Source organism: Crocuta crocuta, unplaced genomic scaffold, assembly GCF_008692635.1.
Source record: "Crocuta crocuta isolate KB4526 unplaced genomic scaffold, BGI_CrCroc_1.0 scaffold149, whole genome shotgun sequence".
NCBI classification, from domain to species: Eukaryota; Metazoa; Chordata; class Mammalia; order Carnivora; family Hyaenidae; genus Crocuta; species Crocuta crocuta.
The window spans coordinates 403991-428784 of NW_027551561.1; the positions used below are offsets into that span (position 1 = coordinate 403991).

General features: G+C 39.3%; 1 protein-coding gene across 1 annotated transcript; it reads right to left on the minus strand.

Moving 5' to 3' along the window:
• Positions 1–3618: 3618 nt before the first annotated feature.
• On the minus strand, positions 3619–21144 carry ASPA (aspartoacylase). The gene is made up of 6 exons (XM_077749800.1): positions 20812–21144; positions 16761–16956; positions 14770–14863; positions 11170–11277; positions 6989–7098; positions 3619–5082 (listed from the first exon to the last, which is right to left on the minus strand). The coding sequence occupies exons 1-6, from the start codon at positions 21045–21047 to the stop codon at positions 4885–4887; spliced, it is 942 nt and encodes a 313-aa protein (XP_077605926.1). The 5' UTR covers positions 21048–21144; the 3' UTR covers positions 3619–4884.
• Between the last annotated feature and the right edge of the window lie 3650 nt (positions 21145–24794).

Below are 24794 nucleotides of genomic sequence, written 5' to 3' on the forward strand. Positions count from 1 at the left end.
TTTTTTTTTTTTTTTTTTTTTTTTTTTTTTTTTTTAGCAGTTACTCAGTAACCTTGAGTCTGCCTTTGTGGTCACCACCTATGTTATGTCAGGGGGATAGCGCTTTTTGCTCAGATGATTCATGACGGCAGTCTGCATTGTCCCAATGATCCCCATGACAGGTTTAAAACTCAAGTGTGCACATAGGTGTGCAAAACCACACATACACATACACCATGCCGCATTGAATCCATGGGCATATAAGGACATCTTAAAACTCCATGATTTACATTTCAGTAATTTAAGGGGGTAGGCATTTTCCAGGCATGGACTCTCCCTTGCTTGGATAATGGCTTTGGCTAGAAATTTTCCTTGAGCTAAACTGCCTCAGGGGGAATCTATTGTTCTAGACATCCTGTGACGTATCTGTTTGGAATAGAAATGGTGCTCACCTTCCTCTCTGGGATGTAGACAAAGGTGTATGAGGTTGTACTGTGAAGTAATTAAGCTCTTAGAAGGCTTCTGCCTGAGAGAGCCCAGTATTATTGAAGTTCCTTTCCTTCTTCAGGGCCTGGTGAACTGTGGCCTTTTGCTCTGGGCGGGGCCCAGGTCGATGGGCCGTCATCCTGGCCTGTAAGCCGTACTTGACTTTTGCATTGATTTACATGTTTATACTGTGATCTTGGTCCCAAACACAGAACTGTCACCTTGTTCTCATTGAATGTGCCTGATCCTTGTAAATTTTAATTCACATACTTGATTTTAGTGTTGTGTGTGTAACTCTGTGTTTAATTAAGAAAAGAGTCATAGAGAACATTTTAGTGCCAATGAAGAAAAGCTTCTATGATTACTAATAAATATTTATTTTGCCTTGTCATGATCATGATTTATTCTTGTCTTAGGTATGCCAGAGTGAAGAGCAACTGAGAATCCTGGAGAGTTGCTTTCTCTAAATAAAGGGGAGTCCACTTTCTGGACCTGAAACATTATTATTGGTTCCAGCTCAGGGACAGAGTCAGCACACTGAGACAGGTCACCCTCGTACAGTGTTTACACCCCCCAGTGCACTGAAGGTGCAGTATTCTGTTCGAACCACTCGGCAACTCTGGGGTCAGTTTGAGTAAAGGAAGACTAAGGGAGTTGAAATGACATGCCCAAGGAATCACCGCCAGAAACTGTTAGCAGTTTAGGCCACATGACCCCCAAGCAGTGCTCTTTCCGTCATGCCCTGCTGGCTCGCAACTTATCTTGCATGGCTATAAAACCACGCGTCAATGTGGAGACCAGAAAGTATAAGTGCCTTCTGTCCACCTCACAGGACCTTTGTGAGGAGGCAATGAGGAAGCAGCGATGTTAGTAGCATTATTTGCCAACTCCTATGTATATGCGTGTTTAAAATTCTTTTATTTCATAAGGATGGCAGTTTTTAACTTGGATGCCAAGACACCGATGCATCTTGATGGGTTGCAAAACTTGCAGACAATCTATTAATAAGTGATTTGCTGCATTTGGTGAATTTTTTCTTCATTCAAATGACTTCTAGAGTCACACCCTTCCCTGGGATGGGTCTATTTGAGTGGCGAAGAAATGAGAATTATACATAATCTACATCCTAGCTCAAATAAGCTTCAGCCTATCATCTAGGAATGTGCTATCTACGGGAGCATTCCGGGTGGGCTGATAGAAAAAAGGGAGGAAACCCCTGTTGTGGGATATGTTCTGGGAGGGGATGCCTCGGCCAATGTGTATGAATAGTTCTATGGCTCTTGATAGTGAGAAGAGTTACTTTCCAAAAGGTATTTTGTAACTTAAGCATTTAAGATCGTATGTTTCCTATTTATAAAGCTTTCCCAATCACATTGGTTATCTTAATCACAGAGTTTTGTAGATTTGATAAGTATTTTATTTTATCCCCATTTAATAAATGGAGAAAATTGAGACTTGGAGAGAGATGGAATGACACATAAAAGTCACAGTGCTTTTTCGTGGGCCAAAGATCCTGGCTCCCTGAGGTTTACTAATTAGTGGTAGTCAGTAGTGTCAATGAGCTTGAATAACAGAGTGGTCTAGGCTAGCCTGAGTCACATTTCAGAACATGTCTCATCCAGGTAACGGGAGTGTAGCATGGGATAGGGCTTCAAGAAGAGGGAACGATGTGGGCAGAGACCTCAAGGTACTAGGGAGCTTGATGCGGTTCAGGGGGGAGAAGTGTGTGTGCCCAAACTCCTGGGAGCAAGGGGACAAGTGACATGAAATAGGGCTGGAGTGACAGGCAGAGGACTTGTCCAGCTGTGGTGAGGCTTTGAGATTTCATATCAAGGGTTAGGGGAAGCTACTAAAAGCTTTTACACAGAGGAATTATTACAGGTGAACATTTCCCTGTTTTTGCAATGGGGTTGCAGGCTTAAAAAGGTATATATTCTCCTCTGCTATCCTCTGGGACAAAGGAATGTCTGAAGATTGTAGAAAAGTGAATTTCACTTGGGAGTGATGGGAATACTGAGGGACTGGGAAAGAAGGAAAGGAGGCAAAGAGAAGGCAGAGACATTGGTGGATTATGAAGATGCTTCAGCAGAGAAGGGATGTTTGAGAACACTTATTGGGCACTTATTAGATAGCAGACACTGAAAAGACATCGGTAATGTCTTCAAGATGGAATGGAAGCAGAGAAGGGCAAAGGGGCAGAGGCCAAGAAGGCTTTACAGGTGATATGAGAGTTGAGGAGCATTTTGAAGGAAAAGTAGGAATTAGCTAGAGCAAGGGCTGAATGGGGCAAAGGGGTAGAGGAAGGAGGGAGAGAATTCTGGGTGGGAGGGCCCGTCTCTGTGAAGGCGGATAGGAAGAAAACGATGTGAAGCGGACTAGAACAGAGGGGGCCTGAAGGGCGATGCATTTCAAGGTTGTAGGGAAGGGGAGGAGCAAATCGTAAAGGGCCCTTGTGTTAGGAACTTGAACTTGAGGGACGCCTGGGTGGCTTAGTCGGTTAAGCGTCCGACTTTCGCTTAGGTCATGATCTCACGGTTCATGGGTTCGAGCCCCACGTCGGGCTCTGTGCTGACTGCCAGCTCAGAGCCTGCAGCCTGTTTCAGTCTGTGACTCCCTCTCTCTCTGACCCTCCCCTGCTCACGCTGTCTCTGTCTCTCTCTCCTAGAAATAAATAAAACATTAAAAAAAAAAAAGGAATTTGAACTTGAATAACTCGTTATTCTGTGCTGGGCACTGTGCTAAGAGCTCATCTACATCAGCCCACTCATTCTCTACAATAATCCCAAGAACGGGACACTATTATGATCACCTCCATTTTACAAATGCAAAAATCGAGTCTGTAACTGAAAGTAGCTAACGCTCTAGGTTTTTTCAAAATCACATTTAATTAGAAACTCTGAATGCTATAAACTTTGAGTCAGAGGAAATAAGACTTTATATGTAAATGTTATAGGTAACTGATAGAAGAATAAAGTACTCTTGCCAAAATTTACATCTAGAAAACATTGACCCATAAAACAACTCAGACATAAAACACAAAGGAACTTTCACAGGAAGACTGATAAATTGAATTCTCACTACAGAATTCAGAAGGAAGAGAGTTTATTCCAATAAAAATTATTCTGACAAAGTACAAAAATATTGGTGCTGAAAAATTTAGAAACTGTTTATTTGTGCTTTATAAAACACTGAATATGAAAATGACATTAGTTTACTGGGGTTCACTCTGGAGATTGAGATATTTACATACATCTTTGTTTCAGATAACATGAGTATGATTTTGGGACATACATTTGAAACCATAAACATGGGCTCCTTGGGGTTCCAATCATAGGATAAAAACACTCTGTACTTGGCCACTGGGGACTAAGAGAGGAGGTGCGGACACTCTTGCAGGGGCTGGAGGGAGAGGGAGGCAGGGTTTCAGCCCAAAGACCTTGGAGGCGAAGAATCGTGGGGTGGAGAGGGGGTTGGGCATTTAGATCACAGGCACTTTCTGGAAAGGATGCACCTGTGAACCTGAAACATGGTGTTGGGTCACCTTGGTGTCCACTGCCATCTGCTATTTCTGTCTTTACCGCCTGTGCTGCAGGAGCCTGAGGACTTCCCTACATGTGGTCTGGGAACAAGGGCAAGCGACTTCTTTCAAAATGAGAAGCGACAGTTGGAAGGAATATGCCTCTTCCAGATTTTCCCAAATTGAGAAGGAACATCAGCTTCTCAAGGGGCGTGTGAGATGTCTGGAGGAGGCTTCCTGCTCCTTGAGGTCAGTGCAGAACAAGGGGCCATGTCGGGGCAGCCGCTCTATGTGGGCGACTGTCTGCAGACAGAGGACCGTTCAGGTCCTTGATTTATTCCTAATGTCACCTTTATAATCAGTCCTCATTTGTTGTTCACATTTCATCTTCAAAAGAGCAATTACAAATCTTCTACGGATATCACAAGTATTTCTAAAGTTACAGATGGGATGCTTAATATATTATCATTAGTTCAAATATGAAAAATTTAAAAATCACATCTGCATCATTAGTTTCTAGTATCATTTATACTGAAAACACATTTAATTCTATGCTCAAGTTACTAACTTTTAAAATATAGTACCCATTTCACTTTTGAAATTTAAATTTAAAGGCTGCTTATTAAGAATCTCACATTATCAAAGTATAATATATAAAAAGCTATACAGAAATAAGAAATGCACTTCTTTGATTAAGCTATGTGTCCAATATGATACTTTGAAAAGATACTCATTCATTCATTCATTCATTCAGAAAATCTGTCTGAATGCCCACTGTGTGTAAGGCATTGGACTAGGGACTATGGGTATGAAGTTGGAGAAGGCACAGTCCTGCCCTTCAAGAGCTTACAAAGTAGTAGAGTTTTCAAGATACTGTATACCAGGTGGGCTAGAAGTGGTTCCTAATGTAAAGAGGAGCGAAGACTTCTTGCGTTGAGTGTTACTTTGGTTGTCTTTGTAAAAGCTTCTTTCTTTTCATAGTATGCGGCCTCGTTTACAAACACCGGGTACACAGTACTCCCTCCGCCCAATGGAATAATCGTTCCATCAAGAGTTAAAAACACAGGATCCCCAGGCTGCAGCGGTTTCCAGTCTTGATCCTCTCAGGAAACAATTAAAATACATAAGTTACATTTAGGGTTTTTCCCCATTTTGAAAGCTTNTACCCAGGTGCCCCTCAAGTATATTTATTGTGATAATTAGTGAACCATTCACTCCTTGTAAATACTGAGCCATCAAATCGATACTATCCTTCCTTTCAAGACCTACCACAAACACTGTTTGTTACTGATCTCATTAATCTCACTTCTCTGCTTCACCAGGATGATGTTTGTCTTCCTCAAGGACTCTTGAGGAATACAAATCTTTAAAAAATCCTGTGGTGTAGCCAGTTATGACATCAGTACCTTGGCCTCTGTTTCTTGTATTTGCTATTTTTGTTACCTGTAGTGCTTTCCCCCCCTCTCTCAATCTTTATATTTCTTTCCTTTAAAACCTAAGGAGTCTAAGGCTCCTTCTTCTGGTTTCCGCCCGGATCTCACTAAGGCATAAAGCAGGATGTGCTCCACTTACCTGTATTTTTGGGCAGGCTTTTTTATTAAGTTGTAAGCCTGGATAACTATTATTAGGGTCATTAACTAGGGGTCTGAACTGGATCAGCGGTTTTCCACCCTGATTACGCAGGTTATTTCAAAGTGGGATCCTGGCGTTGTTATGTTTCAAAGGCCCCCTAGGCAATGTGTGTCCAGAGTTGAAAGCCCCAGACTACGTAATCTGCCAAGTCTCTTCCATCTCTGATGTCTGAGGGTGCATAGGGTATGGAATGGATGTTTTGGCTTTTTGGAATCTTTCCTTTTCCTCCCTTCTATCTTTGCCTTTTCCAGATTTAAACCTCCTATGCTCTCCTAAGAGCCTTTTCTCCCTCCTTAACTATGTCATTATTGATCAAACCAGATCAAACCAAGGAACAGATAACGGGTTCTGAGGAGAGTCAGAGAATGGTGGCAGAAAACACTGCAAAGAAAGAGGTTCTGAGTGTTTTGCTCTAATTTATTCAGTGGTGATCACAGGGAGGTGGCAGCAATGTGGTCACCTGCAAAGAACATTAGTCTGGATGTGCCATCGATAGCCGTAACACTATGGGGAAGATCTACATTTTGTTTTCTTTAAAAAATTGTTTTTGATTGTAGTTGACACAAAATGTTACATTAGTTTTAGGTGTACAAGTACATAGTGATTCAACAAGTTTATACCTTATGCTATGCTCACCACAAGTGTAGTTACAACACTATCATAATACCACTGACTATATTCCCTATTCCACACCTTTTTACTCTGTGACTTAATCATTCCATAACTAGAAGCCTGTGTGAGCCTCTGTTTTCTTGTGTTAAAATAGAAACAATAATTCCTGCCTATTGCACTCGGGCAGGAATTTCACCTTTCCTGAGAGGCCTTCTTCCTCCCCACTTCATTATTCTTTCATAGTATCTGATTATCTTGATTTCTAAACCATAGTTTAGAGTTTAGTATATGTATAAATATCATGAGAGGGGTGCCTGGGTGGCTTAGTCGGTTGAGCGTCCGACTTTCGCTTAGGTCATGATCTCGCGGTTCGTGGGTTCGAGCCCCGCGTCGGGCTCTGTGCTGACTGCCAGCTCAGAGCCTGGAGCCTGTTTCAGTCTGTGGCTCCCTCTCTCTCTGACCCTCCCCTGCTCACGCTGTCTCTCTCTCTCTCTCTCCTAGAAATAAATAAAACATTAAAAAAAATTTTTTAAAAAATAAAATAAATATCATGAGAGTATAGACCATGTTCACTGATGTACCCCCAGAGCCAGCACAGGATATACTCAGTAATATTTATTGAATGAAGGTCTGAATACCTTACTTACATTGTTAATACAGGTAAATGAGCTAATGTATGTAAAATGGTTTATGAACTGTGAAGTTCTAATAGAAGGTGGGGCATGATTATTTTGAGTATTTTAAAGTAACAGCAAATGTTACCTGCAGATTAGGGTGGATAATAGCAGCAATATCTCCATTTTCATTCCTGGGATAATCAACTTTCTCCATTATTTTATAGACTTCAATAGCACAGGGGGGGAATTCTTTTCCTATGGTGAAAACAATATGCATAAATAGTGAACAAAAAAAAAATCTCTTGAAAAAAAGAAGTTGACCCTCTAAGGGAAGGAGAACAACAACTAAAAAATGAAGACAATTACAAGGAGAACATCCTACTTAGTTAAGGACATTGATAAACAACATTCAGCCAAAAGGGGTTCTCAAATCACTCCTATGGGCGCACCATCACAAGTACACTAATGGGTAGAGGTAGAAAGCAGAACTTGAAAAGCCAGTACAGGCTGGGACTCAGGACACCTGGGCTTTAGTCTAGCTGTGTAATCTTGAGCAAGAGGCTGAACTTGTGGAGGCTCACTTTCTCTACTTGTCAAACGAAGGTTTTGACCTTATCTAAGAGGGCCCCCCAGCTCTGACATTCCGTGACTGCACATCCTCGGGAGGACTCCCAGCAGGTTAGGTGGCTTCTGCGCGGTGCTCCTTCTCTTAAGTAAGTATTGTGAGACCTTGGGATGCAGTCAGCCTGCCAACAGTGGGGTCTGACTTCCAAAGATGGGGCCACATTAAACAACCCGATGCCCAGAAACTTGTAAAAGGAGTAGGTTACATGTGCACCAGGCAGCTCTGAGTAGACTGGGTGAATTTTCGTCCAAGATAGGATCCTTAGTGTGCTATGGTTGCACCTCGAAGGAAAGTCTTCCTTTGTCCTTAGAGCAGAAAGCGCAGCCAGGGTTGGAATGTGGGTATCTTGTGATTGCTTCTGTACCAGTTAGCTTTTGCTGCTTAACACACTACCCCAGAACTCAGTGGTGCGAAGCAACCACCTCCAGGTTAGCTCATGATTCTGTGGGACGTTTGGGCAGTTCCCCTGGCGCAGGCTGGCTTTCTGATTTGTGACTGGCTTGCTCATGCATTTGTGGTGAGCTGGCAGGCTAGCGGGAGGCTGGGTGATCTAAGATGGTCTCACTCTCATGTCTGGCATTTGCCAGGCTGGCGACTGTAGCTGGGGTGTCTGACTTCTCTGCCTCCTAACCTCCCATTATCCAGCAGGCTAGGCTGATCCACGAACTGGCAGTGCAGGGTTCCCAGGAGGAGCAAGAGAGCAAGCCCCAGAGTGCAAGTCCTTTCTGAGTTTCTTCTGTGGTGCAAAACAAGTGACGTGGCCAAGCCAGACTCAGAAGGTAGGGAAATAAACTCCATTCTTGGTAGAAGGATCTAAAACATCACGTTGTAAGAACACGGACACAGGCAAGGGAAGAATTTGTGGGCATTTTTACAATCTACTCCATCTTCCAAGGGAAAGACAGAAACTTATCAGGTGTCATCTCTGTAAAGCAAAAGGTCTGTTGGAAGGACCAGAAAACGTGGTAGAACGTGAAGAGGCATGTTGCTGCTACTTAGAATCTCAGAGTTGGAAGGAACCTCAAATGCCTAACCTTATCAGTGCTTGCGTTTTCTCCAGATCTTTTTGGCCAAGTGATCTTACTCCTGCTTGGACAGCCTCACGCAGTGTGGTCCATTCCACTGTTGGTCAGCTTTGTTAATCAGACATTTGTGTCTCTAGGTAACTGCAGTCCACTGATTCTAGTCTGTCCTCAGAGTCACAGAAAACATGTCTAATTGCTTTCCAGTATAACATGTCTAAAGCTCTAATATAAAAAGTCTTCTTTTGCCAGCCTAAGTATTCTTATTCTCTACCTGTATGTGTCACATTCATGAGGTTATATGTGAAGATACTTTGTAAACTGAAGTTCTACCTGCATCCTAGGGATGGCCTTTATACCACGGTTTTTAAACTCTTCAGCCTTCTCACTTCTCTCCTTGCTTAACCTCTACTTCATAGAGGTTCCTCCCAAAATATGGACTCAGAATTTATTCAAGTCCTCCAAGTGGTGTTTATTCAATGCAGAAAAGAGACCATCACTTTCCTTATTCTGGGATTTTTTTAAAACAAAAACAAACTTTGAAACTGAAACGTAGTTAACCTAAAGCATTTGCTTCAGACAATTGCTAAAGATTGTCAGGACTTTTTAGATCTACCTTATGACCACAGGTATTTTCCTGCAAGATTCCTGACGCCTTTCATTTATATATAAGCATGTCCCATGTATCCTTATCCAACTCACTAGTAATACTTTTGAGTAGCACAGAGCCAAAGATGGAGCGCTTCTGCACGTTTCTAGAGATTTTTCTCTAGGCAGTTATCTCTTTGTCAGCATCCTTTGGATAACGGTATTCTTTCCATGATAGTTAAAAATCAACCAAACTGGAAACTCAAGATTAACAGTTTAAAATTTTTGAGTTGCAGAATTCTTTGCTTAAATAAAATGTCACGCGGAAGAGCAACGAAACAGAAGTACGGGTCTGGTTGAAGCAGAGGTTGGGGCTGTCCCGGAGCTACCAGGACAGCCATGAGATCCCCACCGCTGGGGCTAGGAATCTATGGACTATGATTTGAAAACCATGTTTTTCTTCTCATGTCCGTGGCCTTGTACCCGGCTACCTTGTTTCTCAACATACAGTAGTCTCACACTTCCTACTGGAAGGGTTTCTTAGGAATTAGTGGTGACCTTCCCAACACCAGGTCCATTAGACAGAGTAGAGCCTGTCCTCTACCACAAAGGTGGTAAAAGCTGACTTTCAGTCTTTACGACTTTGCAATCAAAGGATTCCCAGGCTCGGAAGAAGTTCCTGTGATTGCGGTAGGGTGCACAACCTGAGGTTAAGGAATTATACTCCCCACGACACTGAACTATTCTCCAGCTTTGTCACTATAATGACCCACTCCTCCACAACAATTCCAATTCGGCCTGCTGGAGTAGTTATTTACCTAGGATTGTCCCTTTCTTTCTTTCTCTCTCTCTCTCTTTTTAGGAATTTTTAAAAGTTTTACAAATTTTATTAAGCTTTTAAGTTTTAATACCAGTATAGTTAACAGAGTGTTATATTAGTTTCAGCTTTTTTTCATTTTATTTTAATTATACCTTAGTTTTACATTTTAAAGTGCATTTATTTTTAATAATCAATAAACCTTTTTTGCTGCAGTTTTAGGTTTATCAAATAAATGAGCAGATAGTAGAATTCCATATATCATCTTGCCACCAGCCCCATTTAATTATTTTGAATTACACAAATAATCCATGAATACATCATTTACCTTGAAAACAATTAAAACAAAATTAACCTGTTTTTTCCCCTCCTCTCGTCAGTAATTGCTGTTACCAGTTTGTTGTGTTTTCTTCTAGAACTTTTGCTGTGTATTAACATCTATATGTATGTGTATTCTAGTAAGTGTTTAATATTACTATTCTGAGGCAAATTGATATACTGCATGTTTTGGTTTGTAGCTGGCTTTCTGTAATTAACAATGTATTTGAAGATCTTTCCACCTTAGTTTATTTAATTGTTCACCAACGGATTGATATTCAGGTCATTTCTATTGTCTTGCTATTACAATGATGCTGATAACTGCCCTTGCATGTGACACATTGGGTGTGCCCCTACTTGCATGTCTCTGAGATATGACTTGCTGGGTCATAGGATTTGTGCATTTTAAAGAGTGGATAATACTATAAAAAATTATTCTCTAAAGTGTCCTTACCAATTTGTGCCAGAAGGGAATGAGAGCATCCTCTTTTCCTACACCATTACCATCACTTAATATTGTCAGATTTTAATACTTGCCCACTCCAATGGGAGAAGATGGTTTTTCACTTTAATTGGCATTTCTCTAATTAGTAGTAATATTAGACATCTTTTCATATGCTTATTGGACATTTGTATTTCTTAGTGTTCCTTTGCTATTTATGGTGGAGATTAGCAAGAAAATGAGGATTTTATTTAGGAGCTTTATTTGGTAGCTGCTTTGCTTAAATGTGTCTACTCTGGTCATTGAGGAATGGCTGACATGAATAACATTCTTAAAAGCATCTAATGTCATGAGCATGGCAAATTTGATGATTGCTATATCAGTGTTTAGTGGTTAAGTCACTATGTGTGTTCATTTCATCTCCCTTTTCTGATCTATTTACATGCACGCATACACACACACACACACACATCCACACACACTAACAAGGAAACAATTCCTGCCCCCTACTTACCTTCATTGAAATTATGTATAAAATCAAGGCCATGTTTGATCATTTTTCTCATTTGATCCAAAATATCAGCTCTCAGAACCCCTTGAGGCTGGGGACCAACTTCTACACCTTGATACAGAAGGGGAGATAGTCACACTTATATAAATATTACAATATGTTAGACAATTAAGCACTTTCATATAACAAGATCTAGAATCCCATCATTAAAATGATTAAAAAGGTAGACCATGTAGCATAATGGAAAATATTTGAGACAATGTTAGGCAAAACATAAAAGCAGAACATTTACATTTACACATTATAAGCACAGTGAATAAAGACTGTGAGAGAACATGAAAAAAATATCAAAAAATTGTATTAGAGTAGTAAGACTTGGGGTCATTTTTCTTTACATTTCCTTCAATATTGTCAAAATATCTAAAAATTATAGTAAAAGGGGTAGACAAATTTATACTGGCAAATAATTGGTGGCCACAAAGAGAAACTGTCATGAACCTAACAGTTTTGACAGGAGGAAAGACATCTATTTAAGTGTCAGAAATTTGGTGCCATGGATGTAAGTCAACATGACCATCTAGGTGACCCTAGAACAACATTGTTGCCCTTAACATAACAACTAATCCTCACATGATAGCGCAACAGTTTTGGTTTTCTCTAGAATAAATTTGTATTCATTTCTTCTCACCCCAGTACAATCCATCCTCACACCTACAAAACACTCTTTCTCTAAATCAAATATCTAGTTACCTCCTTCCTGTTCCAGTCTCCCATACAGTTATCCCCCATTCATCAAAAATAATATCATTCATTCTTTTCCAACCAATTCATATGCATTCATATACATTCTTTTTCACCCCTTCTATTTTTACCCACTTTTCTTATTTCTTGATTCACAAAAATCATTCTGTATTTGATCTTTATTTTTTATTTGTTGTGCTTAGCTTTTTTGTATATATGTTTGGACATATATCTAAGTATTTGGTATAAATGTGGCTAAGGTATGCATTTTGTGTATAAATGACTTGTACAGATGTGTGAAAACATGTCCAAGGATATGTCTATATGTGTGTTGTAGAAGACACTGTTGGCTGCCCATCCAAAAGCCATTCCACTTCCTCCATGCTGACAGAGTCCTGATTTTGGTTGGGTATCCAGTCTTCCAGGGAAGTGAAATTTTCTCCAGCCCAGGTGTAAATGTGGAATAATTTAAGTCATGCATAGTACTCCCATTATCCTAGTGATTGATTTAAAAATGGACATGTGATCCAGTTCTGAACAAGTGGTTATAACGGAGGTCTGCAGGGGAGTTCCTAAGACTTTGCTTTTACCCATTAGATATTGTATTGTTGGCATATGATACTTAAAACTACAGTGGACATCTTGGGGCTGCTAAAAAAAACACTAAAGATGGCATACTAGAAAGATAAAAACCTGGCCCTTCATGATGTCGTTGAGCTGTTTTGTAAAATAATAAATTTATCTTATTGTTTAAGCCATTTGAGCTTCCTGCAGCCAAAAATATTCTACACATTCTTGTTTTGGGAGGAGATGGAAGGTGTGATGCAGGCAGTGCTACTAGGAGAGCAGCTATGACTGGTAGGGAGAGGGTGTTTGACCCAGAAGAGCCAGTTATGGAGGACTTTTTTCCTTTCTGATTGTGAGTGGAAGCTAATAGGGTGGCCATATTTTCTAAACCAATAATTACCCTTGACACAAGATCCTGTATCAGGGAAGAATGTTTAGATTTTTAGGAAATAGCCATGGCATAGTCCCAAGTGGAGCTGAAGTAGCGGTCATAAACTTAAATCTTTTGAGTCTTAAATGAGGCCATGGTCGATCTGAGAAAGGAGAAGATTTTGTCTAATCTTTTCTTCCGTGTCTGTGTATGTGTGTGCATGTGTGTATGTGTGTGTGTCTATGCATGTGCATGCACACACCTGAGAGAGAGATAGACACAGAGAAACAGAGACAGAAAATGAAGATTCTGTGAATCATCATAAGGCTGGCTGCAGCAAATAGCTTCTTTCCACAATAAAGAAAGTTTACTTAGAATGAAGCTGCCACATTTCAGCTTCCTTGGTAATAGAATACAAAGGTGGTCCTTTTGGAGGCTAGTAGAAGCTAAAGCAAATTTCTATGAGACGATAGTTATAGATGTATTGTAAAATGTTGAGTTGGAGATAGTTTCTCTCTGATCTTAAGTGTTTTCCCCCAGTGAGTGGATAGTATAAAAATATTCCAAATTAGCGAAGTTGGCAGGATAACATAGAACATTTCTAATTATTTATGATGATCTTAGTACTCTCTCATATTGAAATGCTTGAAAGATTTGGCCCTAAAAAGGACCAAATATATTGGTAGATATTTGTTCTACCTAAGAGCAGCATTTCCCCACAAATATCATAGACTAAGAATGCTTTTTCAAAGTACTGAAATCTTTTGCTTTATTTAAGGTGACCCAGAGAAACAGGATCTCTATCCTTTATTGTTAAGCATTTAGTTTATTTCAAATAATTACCCATACTTAGATATTTAGTTTGCCCCAATTGATCCCTGATTATGCACCCAAATTATCAACAGTTAAATAACCAAGATAATTTTAAATTTGCTGATACTGTTTGATAACTTGTTTTGAAATTAAATCACCCTTGGTTTAAACCATCTTAGATCTCACAAAAAAATAATTACAATTGTGAGAGCAATTGTAATGATTATAGTATAGTGTGCAGACAATTATGCTAGCAGGTCATTCAGGAAAGAGAGTGGAATATAGAAGAAAGAGACTGTCTGTCTGAGTGTGCAAGCCTCCATGTTGGAAGTTGTCAGAAGGTAAAGATGAATCCACAGCCCAGTAACTGACAGGGCAAACAAGTGAGTGGATAGATAGCAAACAACTCTTAGGAAGACATGACTACGAAGCAGGTGCTAAGAAGATGCTGGGAGAAGATTTTTTGTGGGTCTTTTATGTTTCTGCATGTTTTGCCAGCAAGACACTGACTGCCTTGGTTCCAGATTATTTTTCAAGAATGTTTTTACACGGCTGCTTGGGTGGCTTAGTCGGTTGAGCGTCCGACTTTCGCTTAGGTCATGATCTCGCGGTTCGTGGGTTCGAGCCCTGTGTCGGGCTCTGTGCTGACTGCCAGCTCAGAGCCTGGAGCCTGTTTCAGTCTGTGACTCCCTCTCTCTCTGACCCTCCCCTGCTCACACTGTCTCTCTCTCTCTCTCTCTCCTAGAAATAAATAAAACATTTAAAAAAATTTTCTTAAAAAAAAAAAGAATGTTTTTACAGTGAACAGTCTTGGAAGATAGAGATGATCTCTTTCTAGGCACAAGGGCAGGCATCTTTACTGTGCAGTATAAAAGATTCAAGTTCTCTCAGTTCACTGTTTCTCTTCTGGGATGAAGAAAGTTGCTCAATGAAACTGAGGACATTTGATATAGTTAGAGCCTGCCTGGAGTTAGTTAGTTTGCTTATTACTTGACAGTTATAAGCCATAATGACAAGCAAGGTAGCTATAAATATTCTTCAAAAAATAATTTTCAGAGAGTTTCATCCAGGACACATTTTGTGCTGTTGTGACAATGGGAAATAGGACTTACCAACAGAATACTTGGCTATACAACGAGTGGTTGCATATTTGAGGGAAGGATGCTCAATAAGATAAACATAGCAGGGTAATGGAGCCAAAGCAGTCTGAAAAGAGTTTAAACATCTTTATTATTATGTAAAGACCCTATGCTTTGTCCTTTTTGCCACCAGAGAGTCATTAATGCCTTCAATATGCTTTGCAACATCAACTAAGGTTAGCAAGATAGCTTTATGAAATACTCTAAAATTCAGTGTTACTATTATAGCTTTGAAAACACATCAATGAATTACATATAAAATTGAATTCTACCCAAAAGGTACATTAAACAATTCTCCAGAACCATGATCAAAAAATATGAAATAGGGGCGCCTGGGTGGCTCAGTCCGTTAAGCGTCTGACTTCCACTCAGGTCATGATCTCATGGTTCGTGGACTCGAGCCCCACATCGGGCTCTGTGCTGACAGCTAGCTCAGAGCCTGGAGCCTGCCTTTGGATTCTGTATCTCCCTCTCTCTCTGACCCTCCCCTGCTCACGCTGTCTCTCTCTCTTTTGCAGAAATAAATAAAACATTAAAAATTGTTTCAAATATGAAATAAACTTACCTTCTCAAGATATTTGGCTATTTTTGTTTTCATCCCTGGTTACACTTGCTATTTAGCTTAGTATTGGTCTCATAAAGAATTCTGTTTCTACCCTTATGGTCCAGGTCTGTACAGATGTTAGGTGACCCCCCTAGCTCCATTTATCTGAATGAGAATTCAAGATAAGGCCTCTAGATTTTGATAATGTTGTCAGCATGCTGCTTCTATGCCTGGTAACCAGAGCATTCAACTCTCCCTTCAATGAGCAGAAAGAATAGCTGCATTATAACCTTCCGCCACAACTACTTTCTAGTTATTGTCAAAAACTCAAGGGAAACAAAAATAAAAATTAATCTTATTAATTCTGCCTTACTGCCTGTGACATATAAGGAGATGCTTTATCTCATTTATGGCTTTTGACAATCCTATGGGTAAGTGTTCTTATTATGCCAACTTTATACAAGGAAAGCAATGTTTGCGGAGTGGAGTATCTTGCCCAAGGTTAGTGAATGAGAACACGAGGATATAAGCCCAGCTTCTCCTGGCTACATGGGTCAAACTCCTTCCACGAAACTGTACTGGCCTTCTGGAAGGAAGAGTAGCCATTATACAGAAATAAATACATAATTCATTATTTGTGTTTTTGCTTGGTTGTTACTTTCTAGCAATTTCCTCTAGCTGTCAGCACCAGATTGCTGAATTTTTCATCTTGTAACTTTCTGAGCCTTAAAATGATCAGCTATACAAGTACTGAAAGTACAGATATGTGTCGGGGTATCTGAATCAAATGGAGACAAGGGCAGAACTAAAAAGAGCCACTCTTTTTATCACTGGTCTTTGGTAATATTAAATGACTATTTCTCAAGCTTCCTAAAACTAGCACTGAGCTATGTCAACCACACCATTTTAAGAGTTGGTACTGATTTTGCCAAATAGTTTATGGTTTGGTGGCTGTCTGGATAAATGGGTTATAATTTTACAGATACAAGAATCCACAATTGTTTTATTTTATTCACTGTATTTATTATTTTACTCATTTCTTCAACTTTTCTCCTGCCTGTCAACACCGCCTCTATTCTGGTGCTCCTCCCACTCCTTCATCTCTCTCGGACCCCCCTTCCAACCCTCTTATGGTTGCTTTACATCTATAATTGACTTAAAAGTACAGGTACCATGCTAACTTATACATTGATAACACTGGGGCACCTGGGTGACTTAGCTGGTTGAACATCTGACTTTGGCTCAGGTCATGATCTCGTGGTTCATAAGTTTGAGCCCCACATGGGGCTCGCTGCTGGAGCCTGTCAGCGCAGAGCGCACTTCAGATCTTCTGTCCTCTTTCTGTCCCTCCCTGCTTGTGCTCTCCCCAAAATAAGTAAATATTTAAGAAGAGAATTTTAATTAATAACATTGACATTACCTTAATATAATGAAACATCTGAATTAAAAAGTCATTCTTGGAATCTTCAAGAATAAGAGTGCACCCCATGTTAGAAGTAGTGTTGTGAAGGTCAAAAATAATGTCGTAGGAATCTTCATTGTCTTTTGGACCAAATAAATGATTGATTTCTTGAGCCCTTCTCACTTCATATGGCAAATCCTCTGACATTTTTTTGCTGTTATTAGCAGAAAGAAAAAGATTAACGATATCTGTGGCTAAGATGACATCAAACATACAATAAGAACACAATGCATTAGGAAACAGTTGCCAAACCTTTAATATGAAAAAACTGTAAGGGAAGTGGAAACTTATTTCAAAATTTCATAGATAAAAAATTCCTTCTTTTTTCCCCATTCGATTTTATGTAATAGTGCATTGGCATGCTCACAAACAGTAGTTCATCCATGCAGCTGTTCCCAGGAAGGACATTTCAAACAGAATTTACTATTTGACTTCGATGTTTAACAAATTGCATTCATTAATTTAATCCATAGCATTTTGTTTTTTTAATAGTTATGTACACTGGGCGACTTAATGGGGCTAGACTGTCAAAAACACACATAAAATTTTTTTGTCCTCTAACTGATTCTAAGTTTGACAAAAATATTCAAACTTAGGTGATCACGTTACCTAAATAGGGATTCTAATTGAGGTCCAGGAACAATTAGCAGTCCAGGGTAAGCTTTACAAAGCCTGTAAACTCTATGAAAATGCAAAATTTTGCAAGGTGAATGCATACATATTTTTGTCTGGGATGAGGTTTTTATGGAATTCTCTAATGAGTCTCTACTTCCCCTCACTCTTGAGGATATGTTTTTTTCTTACTGTACATGATGACAATTTCAGTTTATTCTTCCTCATTAAACAATATTTTAACTCAACCACTTCTCTATAATTCCATCTATTTCTGTTTCCTGGCTATTTTTGCCTGTGTTTTCAAGGGACCTGCAGTTTGAACTTGGGTAATTCCTGCCTAAAATGCAATCAATAAGGTGGAGCAGCCATTTGTTGACCATAAAGCAAAAACTATGAGGACAAAAGCTGTATACTAAGGACCGTGCAGTGGGAAGACAGAAGAGGCCTGTGGCACTTGTGTTATTATTGAACCACTGCAACCAACCCTGGCCTGCCAACCTCCAGACTTATTTGTGAAAAAGAAAGCTTTACTTAAGCCACTGTTTTCAGGTTTTTATTATATGCAACCAAACATTGTTCCCAATGGATAGGTATGCATTTTAAAAGTTAATTCATGGGGGCCTTTAGGTGGCTCAGTTGGTTAAGTGTCAGGACCTTGATTTTGGCTCAGGTCATGATCTCACAGTTCATGAGATTGAGTCCTGCATTGGGCTCCGTGCTGACAGCCTCGAGCCTGCTTGGGATTCTGTCTCTCCCTCTCTCTCTGCCCCTTCCCCACTGCATGCTCTGTTTCTCTCTCAAAATAAATAGATAAACATTTAGAAGTTAATTCTAACTTCTCCGTGATGTTCCTTTACATCCAAGTGATTTGCTTCTAATTCTCCCCCATGTTGGGGATGGCATCACTAGCCATACAGTTGCTCAGAGCCAAGGTTCGAAGTCTTGAAAGATAATGGACACTTTGAGTTCTCATGCCTGCAGTCCAGGTCTCATAGGAAGAGTCCCAAGGGATGAAGCAAAAAGAGTAGGCGAAAGCAAGATCCTAAAAGGCACATTAATCACACTAAGTTACTTAAATCTATGCCAGATAGATTTTTGAAGAATTTTGAAGCTGGGGAAGGACATGATAAGATTTGCCTGCTAGGATGATCCCTATGGCTGCCTTTATACTGAGACTCAATGGCAGGAAGGATTGGAATAAGGCTAGATGCAGAAAGATTCTTTAGGAGGCTACTCTGTCCACAGATTCAATAAAATAAGGTAGTGAAAATGGAGAGGAATATTGGATTGCAAAATATTCGATGCATGAATAAATGGGAAGATTGAGTGACTTGGTAGACATGAGGCTTAAGGAACAGAGAAGGTTCTAAGTTGATTTCCATAGAGGCTTTGATGGGTAATGGTGACATCACTGAGATGGGGAATATAGGAAAAGTAGCAAATTTGGGAGGGGGAAGATAGGAGAAGGTAATTAACTATCTATTTTATAAGTTTCCATAACTACCCTGAGAGAGAACTGCCTAGCCTCTGAAAAGTGTTAAAGTATAAGAAGTAGAAAGTGAATTTAATTTAAAAGACTGCTCTCACTGACAATGCATACTATTGATGGTCATAATAAGAAAACTCACCCCAGTCCATTCCAGAGTTATTTGAGAAGTTAACATGCTGACTAAAAGCATTATTCTTCAACAAATTCTTATAAAAGTTAGTTAAAAGCTATTTTAGGCAGATAGACAAATCTTAACATTTTTTTAATGTTTTATTTATTTTTGAGAGAGAGAGAGAGAATATGAGTAGGGGAGGGGCAGAGAGAGAAGGAGACACAATCTGAAGCAGGCTCCAGGCTCTGAGCTGGCAGCACAGAGTCCAGTGCAGGGCTCGAACCCACGAACTGCAAGATCATGATCTGAGCTGGTCAGAAGTTTAACCAACTGAGGCACCCAGGCACCCCTAGGTGAATAGATAAAATCTTAATTGTGTCAACATAACCTGAGTCATGAAGAGAAAGCATTCCTGAAATTAAAATGTATGCTAGTAAAAATATGATTTGATACACAAAACATGACTAATGTATAATTCTCCCTAGGAAACATCTATTTCATAAAATGAGGCATATTTGTACTAAAGGTAGTAACTGTATTTGATCTGTTGTGAGATTAAATTTAAGTTAGCATTTATTAGAAAATGAGTACATAGAGCAGTGGGTGCTGTGGGAGTTGTTCCTTTAGTCTTCTTCTTCTTTTTTTTTTTAATGTTTTTTATTTACTTCTAGGAGAGAGAGAGACAGCGTGAGCAAGGGAGGGTCAGAGAGAGAGGGAGTCACAGACTGAAACAGGCTCCAGGCGCTGAGCCAGCAGTCAGCACAGAGCCCGACGCGGGGCTCGAACCCATGAACCGCGAGATCATGACCTAAGCGAAAGTCGGACGCCTAACCGACTAAGCCACCCAGGCGCCCCTGTTCCTTTAGTCTTCTAATTCGTTGTGGAGAGAAATCATTTTGTTCATAGTACTCCCACTGTATCTGGCACAGTGTACCATGAAGAATAGGTGTTAATAATACTTTTAGGCAAATAAAAGCAAGAAAGTGGTGAAAAGCAAACACTAAGAGGCCTATATATCTATACTAGGAGCTATAATGATGTACACAAAGTTAAAAATAATTAACGTTATTTATATTATGTATTATATTGTAATACCCAGAGTGTTACTATTGCATATATTGTAACAGTAATTGTTTATTGTATTATGAACTAACTGAAATTTAAATTCAGAATATGCAGGGGAAGTGTCTTTATCTCTCAGAGATCCACCACTGAAGCCAGTACCTCTACGCCTCATTTCACAAGGTGGTCTGATTGTTTTTGATGATGGGCATTTATTCACTTTTTCATTAAACAAATGTTAATTGAAATATTACAATTTTCTTGACTAGAACTTTATGTACTACCATAAACGTAGTTGTATAAAAACATCGTAGTGAATCAGCTAGGAAGCTAACAAATATGCAACCATAGAGGCCAAACACTAATATAATACAGACTATTATATCAGTTTCTTTAAAGATATGATTTAAAAATAAAAACTATTGTTATTGTCTCAGTCTATACAGAATGCATTTAAAAAGAAAATCAGTTAAGAACAGTCTGATACTTTAAAAAGTTTATAAAAGAGCATGTGAAGGCCCAGTTTAGGTAATAAATCTTAATCATAGCAGAGTATGATTAAAAGTGAAAGTGATCTTATTTACAACAGCGACTATATGTACAGATACATATATCATGTGCTACATATACGTTTTCTCTCTCTCTCTCTCTCTTTCCCACACACGCGCGTGCGTACACACACACACACACACACACACACACACACGCTACAATCCAAAATGTACTCTTACCCAAGATTTTCAGGGTCAAAAACTCGATTCAGGTCACAGTCAATATATCTGGTACACTTCTTCACTGCTCTTGGGTTGGCAATAAATGGTTTTACCTCTAGTCCTGTTCTCTGAATCTCAGTGCCATTCTCCAGCCAGTGCTTAACTAGAAATACTCCTGTTAACTCATTCCCATGAGTTCCTCCAAAGATAGCAACCTTTTTAATAGGCTCTTCAGTAACATCACAAGAAGTCATTTTTGTTAAGTAGTTTTCTCTGATTTCTGCAATTCAGAAAAAAGGAGATCAAATAAAACTTAATTTCTTAAGAAAAGTTTAGAGATTTAAATCTAAATGATACTTTAACCAAAGTGCAAAGTGCAGAGTTCTGAGCCCTGTTTATTATAGGGACACTCCCTTCCTTAGCCCTGCCCTTTACCATATTTGGATTAAAATATGCAGAGATGAACTAGATACAGCTGTTTAACTTCTTACTCCCTCACATGGTCAGTAGATGCAATAATAAATGCAATAATAAATTAGCATCTCACACTAATATAAAAATTCTGTTTTCCTTTCAGCTATAGCGAATGTCACCTAATGGTGCTTCCATGAGTATTTGTAATAGTAAAAATAGTTTATACTTTTCTAATCCTCAAAAATATTTAAAAAATTTTTAAATCTATAAAAATAAAGAAGTGATGGGGCGCCTGGGTGGCTTAGTCGGTTAAGCATCCGACTTTCGCTTGGGTCATGATCTCGCGGTTTGTGGATTCGAGCCCCGCGTCAGGCTCTGTGCTAACTGCCAGCTCAGGGCCTGGAGATGTTTCAGAGTCTGTGACTCCCTCTCTCTTTGACCCTCCCCTGCTCACGCTGTCTCTCTCTCTCTCTCTCTCTCCTAGAAATAAATAAAAGATTAAACAAATAATAATAAAAAATAAAGAAGTGGCTCATTATATGCATGCTATGATTTGCTATTTATGTTTCCACACACATTTCAAAACATTTCTTCTCTGAAATGAGTTCAGAGCCTTTTCATTATCTGAGGATATTTGAGTCTCACCTCCATAAACAGCCAGAGGCAGATAGAGCCTAAGAGACTCTCTGTGGAACCACCACCATTTCTTTGAGTATGCCTCACAGAGACACAAGAACCAAATAAATGATCACTAAGATGTAAAAAGCTACTATGAAATATGCTTTAATTTCCTTCTCATGAAGTTTTCAGTAATTCTGTGTCAGCTTCTTGAGGAATCTTTCTCATGTTTTCCCTTACTCTTAATGGAAAAGCAACTGTGAATAATTTTTCAAGTCTTTGTAATGCCTGAAAATGTCTTCGGGCATGCTATATATACTAACCAAATTATGAATTTATTATAATACACAGTCTTATTTACTAGAAGCCCAGACTCTTCACTGGAATGTGTTACTCAAGCAGGGAGTCTTATTAGGGGAAACTATTCAGAATACTAAGATGATTACATCCCTTTGGAGAAATCACTCTGAACCAAATCAGATTTGATTTCATGCTTGATCATCCAGAAAGACAAATATGTTCAAGTTCTGGAAATACTATGTACTAGTAATGCCAGATTGTTTGATAGGGATACAACAAGAGCAATTCATTACAATCGCAGAGAAGTTTAATTTATAATTAAATTTCCCACATTATCTCAGTTTATTCATATATTTACATTATAAGATAGGGTGGGTTAGGTGTTGACATTGCCATTGTAGTGCTAAAGGCAAAGTCCCTTAGCTACCAGGAGAAAACTGGGCTTGGGACCCAGGTTTTCTAATTCTAAACCCAGTGTTTTTCACAGAACAGGGTGCTTCCTGTTATTTTTGGACTTCCCCAAAGTTCTAAGTTTGCTCTTTTGGAATTCACATAAACAGTTACTACAGGGTGCTCAGGAAACAAACAAGCATACAAACAAAACACATGCTGGAATATAAAATGTGGATGTTTCATAATATTTAATAAACGGATCCCTATGTTCTTCCTTTAGGAGATTATAATGCAGAGATAGAGAAGACAAAATAATAAAATCCAAATTTACACATTAAAATTACTGTTCTGAGAAAAAGCCCATGTATACAGCCTTTGATTTTCTACCCCCATCAATGTGCACTGAACACTTTAATGTGAGATGCTCAAAACAAAAGTAAATGTAAACAAATGATGGTTGTATTGTTTATTTTAGTCTAAAAAACTGTAACTATGGTGAATTATTAACACTTGATTCAGTTTTGTTTCTTTTCTGCTGATTTGTGGTTAGTTCTGTCCTTTGCCCTAGTCTCTCTGGAAATGCTGCTTTGGTTATTTACTCGTAGCTGGCACAAATGACTTGCATTTCGAGGCTTGTTTTATGGGATTTTAACAGATCAGCACTTTGAAGCACATTTAACATTCATAAATAAAGTTTCCCTTACATGTCAAATGAATAACTTTTTTGCAAGCTAGTGAATTGCAGTAATTCTGTCCTATACTTACCTTGTTTATTGTGTAGAGTTTGTCTTCTGTGGAAAGCTTTATTAGAAAAAAAAAGAGAGCATTTCCTTAGAACTAGAGCAACAGAGGCTTTTCATACTCTTATACCAAGTTAACTTCCGAAAGATTTTTAACTCCCTGTTTCCCAAAGCACACTAAATTTTTGAGCCCTACAAAAACTACAAATTTTCGTTAGTCTACTTCTTTTTGGAGAGTTCAGAGAACTGATGGTGTATAAAGTAGAACCCTTTCTACTTATCACTACTGATGAAGTTTTGGGGTGGTGGGGAGGGGTCCAGAGCCAACGGCCAAGGAAGAATTCTTGAAGACGCCTTTGGTGCCAAAACATGATTTTATTAAAGCACGGGGACAGGACCCGTGGGCAGAAAGAGTTGCATTGGGGTAGTGACAGGTAACTCATTATTTACCTTCCGGTTGGGAGGAGGTCAGGGATAGAGAGTAAGTCTCTAAGGAATTTTGGAAGCAACGGTTCCAGGACGTTGAGGGGCTAGCTGTTGTTAGGGAAATACCATTTGTTACCGTTTAGTAAAACCTCAGTCACGAGACTCTTCAGATTCTATCCAGGAGCCATAAGTTTGGAGTATGATTGCCAGCATATATCTTGGGGGAGTTGAGATAAAGGAAGTAGACTCACAGGGTCCTCAAGGTTGGGATAACGTTAAGCCAAGATTACCTTTTGCCCCCAGCAAAGTGTCATCATTGAGGCAGCTGAGCTCCTAGTGGGAGGTCATTCTGCAGGTTTCAACCACTAGTCAAAGGGTTAAGCAGTAAGGGAATTTAACTTTTCATTTGCCTTAGTTTCCACATCACCATAGCAAACACTTAAACCGCTTTCCTTTGTTCTTGGGTAGCCAGGAGTGTCCAAGGAATATTACAAATATTCCACTGGGGTGGGGGGTGGTTGGGGATTGCCATTAGCCTGTACTTTGCCCTCAGCTTGCCCAATGCTCCCTCATTACTCTCTCCCTATTATGTTGAATATTTAATGTTTTTAAGTATTTAAAAGAATAAGCCTAACAATTTCCAGCACTATAAATGTTTTCTAGGGATAGTGATAGTTTATTTATTAATAAAATAATGTAGTCTAAAACCAAGGAAGAATAAAGTTTTATAGTCGTGGCTGCCCAGTAAACCCATGCAAGAAATTTTGTGGAAGACACATTTAAGTTGTTGTTTCCAAAATAGTATGATTGAAGGATACAGAAGATCTTCTATCCAATATTACATATGAGGTATCTCATACATAATGTGGCTGCCCAGCAGTCATGTTGTAAAAACTCCCTTGGGCCAAAAGGTGAGGGGCTTGCAAATGAGGAAATACCAACCACTGTTTGATCTCAAACTCATTTCGGGTAAAAGGTCAGGGGTTGAGCAACCTAGCTCCTCCTGGCTGCAGCAAGTCCCTGAGATGTAAATCTTTAGTGAACATTGTGATTAGAATGGTCAAACATGTTCTTCAAGCGACTGTTAAGCAACTCCCACCTCTAACCGCA

Bases quoted from the DNA above. Each gene is read 5' to 3' on its own strand.
- ASPA (XM_077749800.1), bottom strand. From the start codon at position 21,047: ATGACTTCTTGTGATGTTACTGAAGAGCCTATTAAAAAGGTTGCTATC. The intron at 16,957-20,811 runs GTAAGAGTACAT...TGCTAATAACAG, and splicing joins TTTGACCCTGAAAATCTTGG to CAAAAAAATGTCAGAGGATT. The intron at 7,099-11,169 runs GTAAGTAGGGGG...TTTTCACCATAG, and splicing joins TATACATAATTTCAATGAAG to GAAAAGAATTCCCCCCCTGT.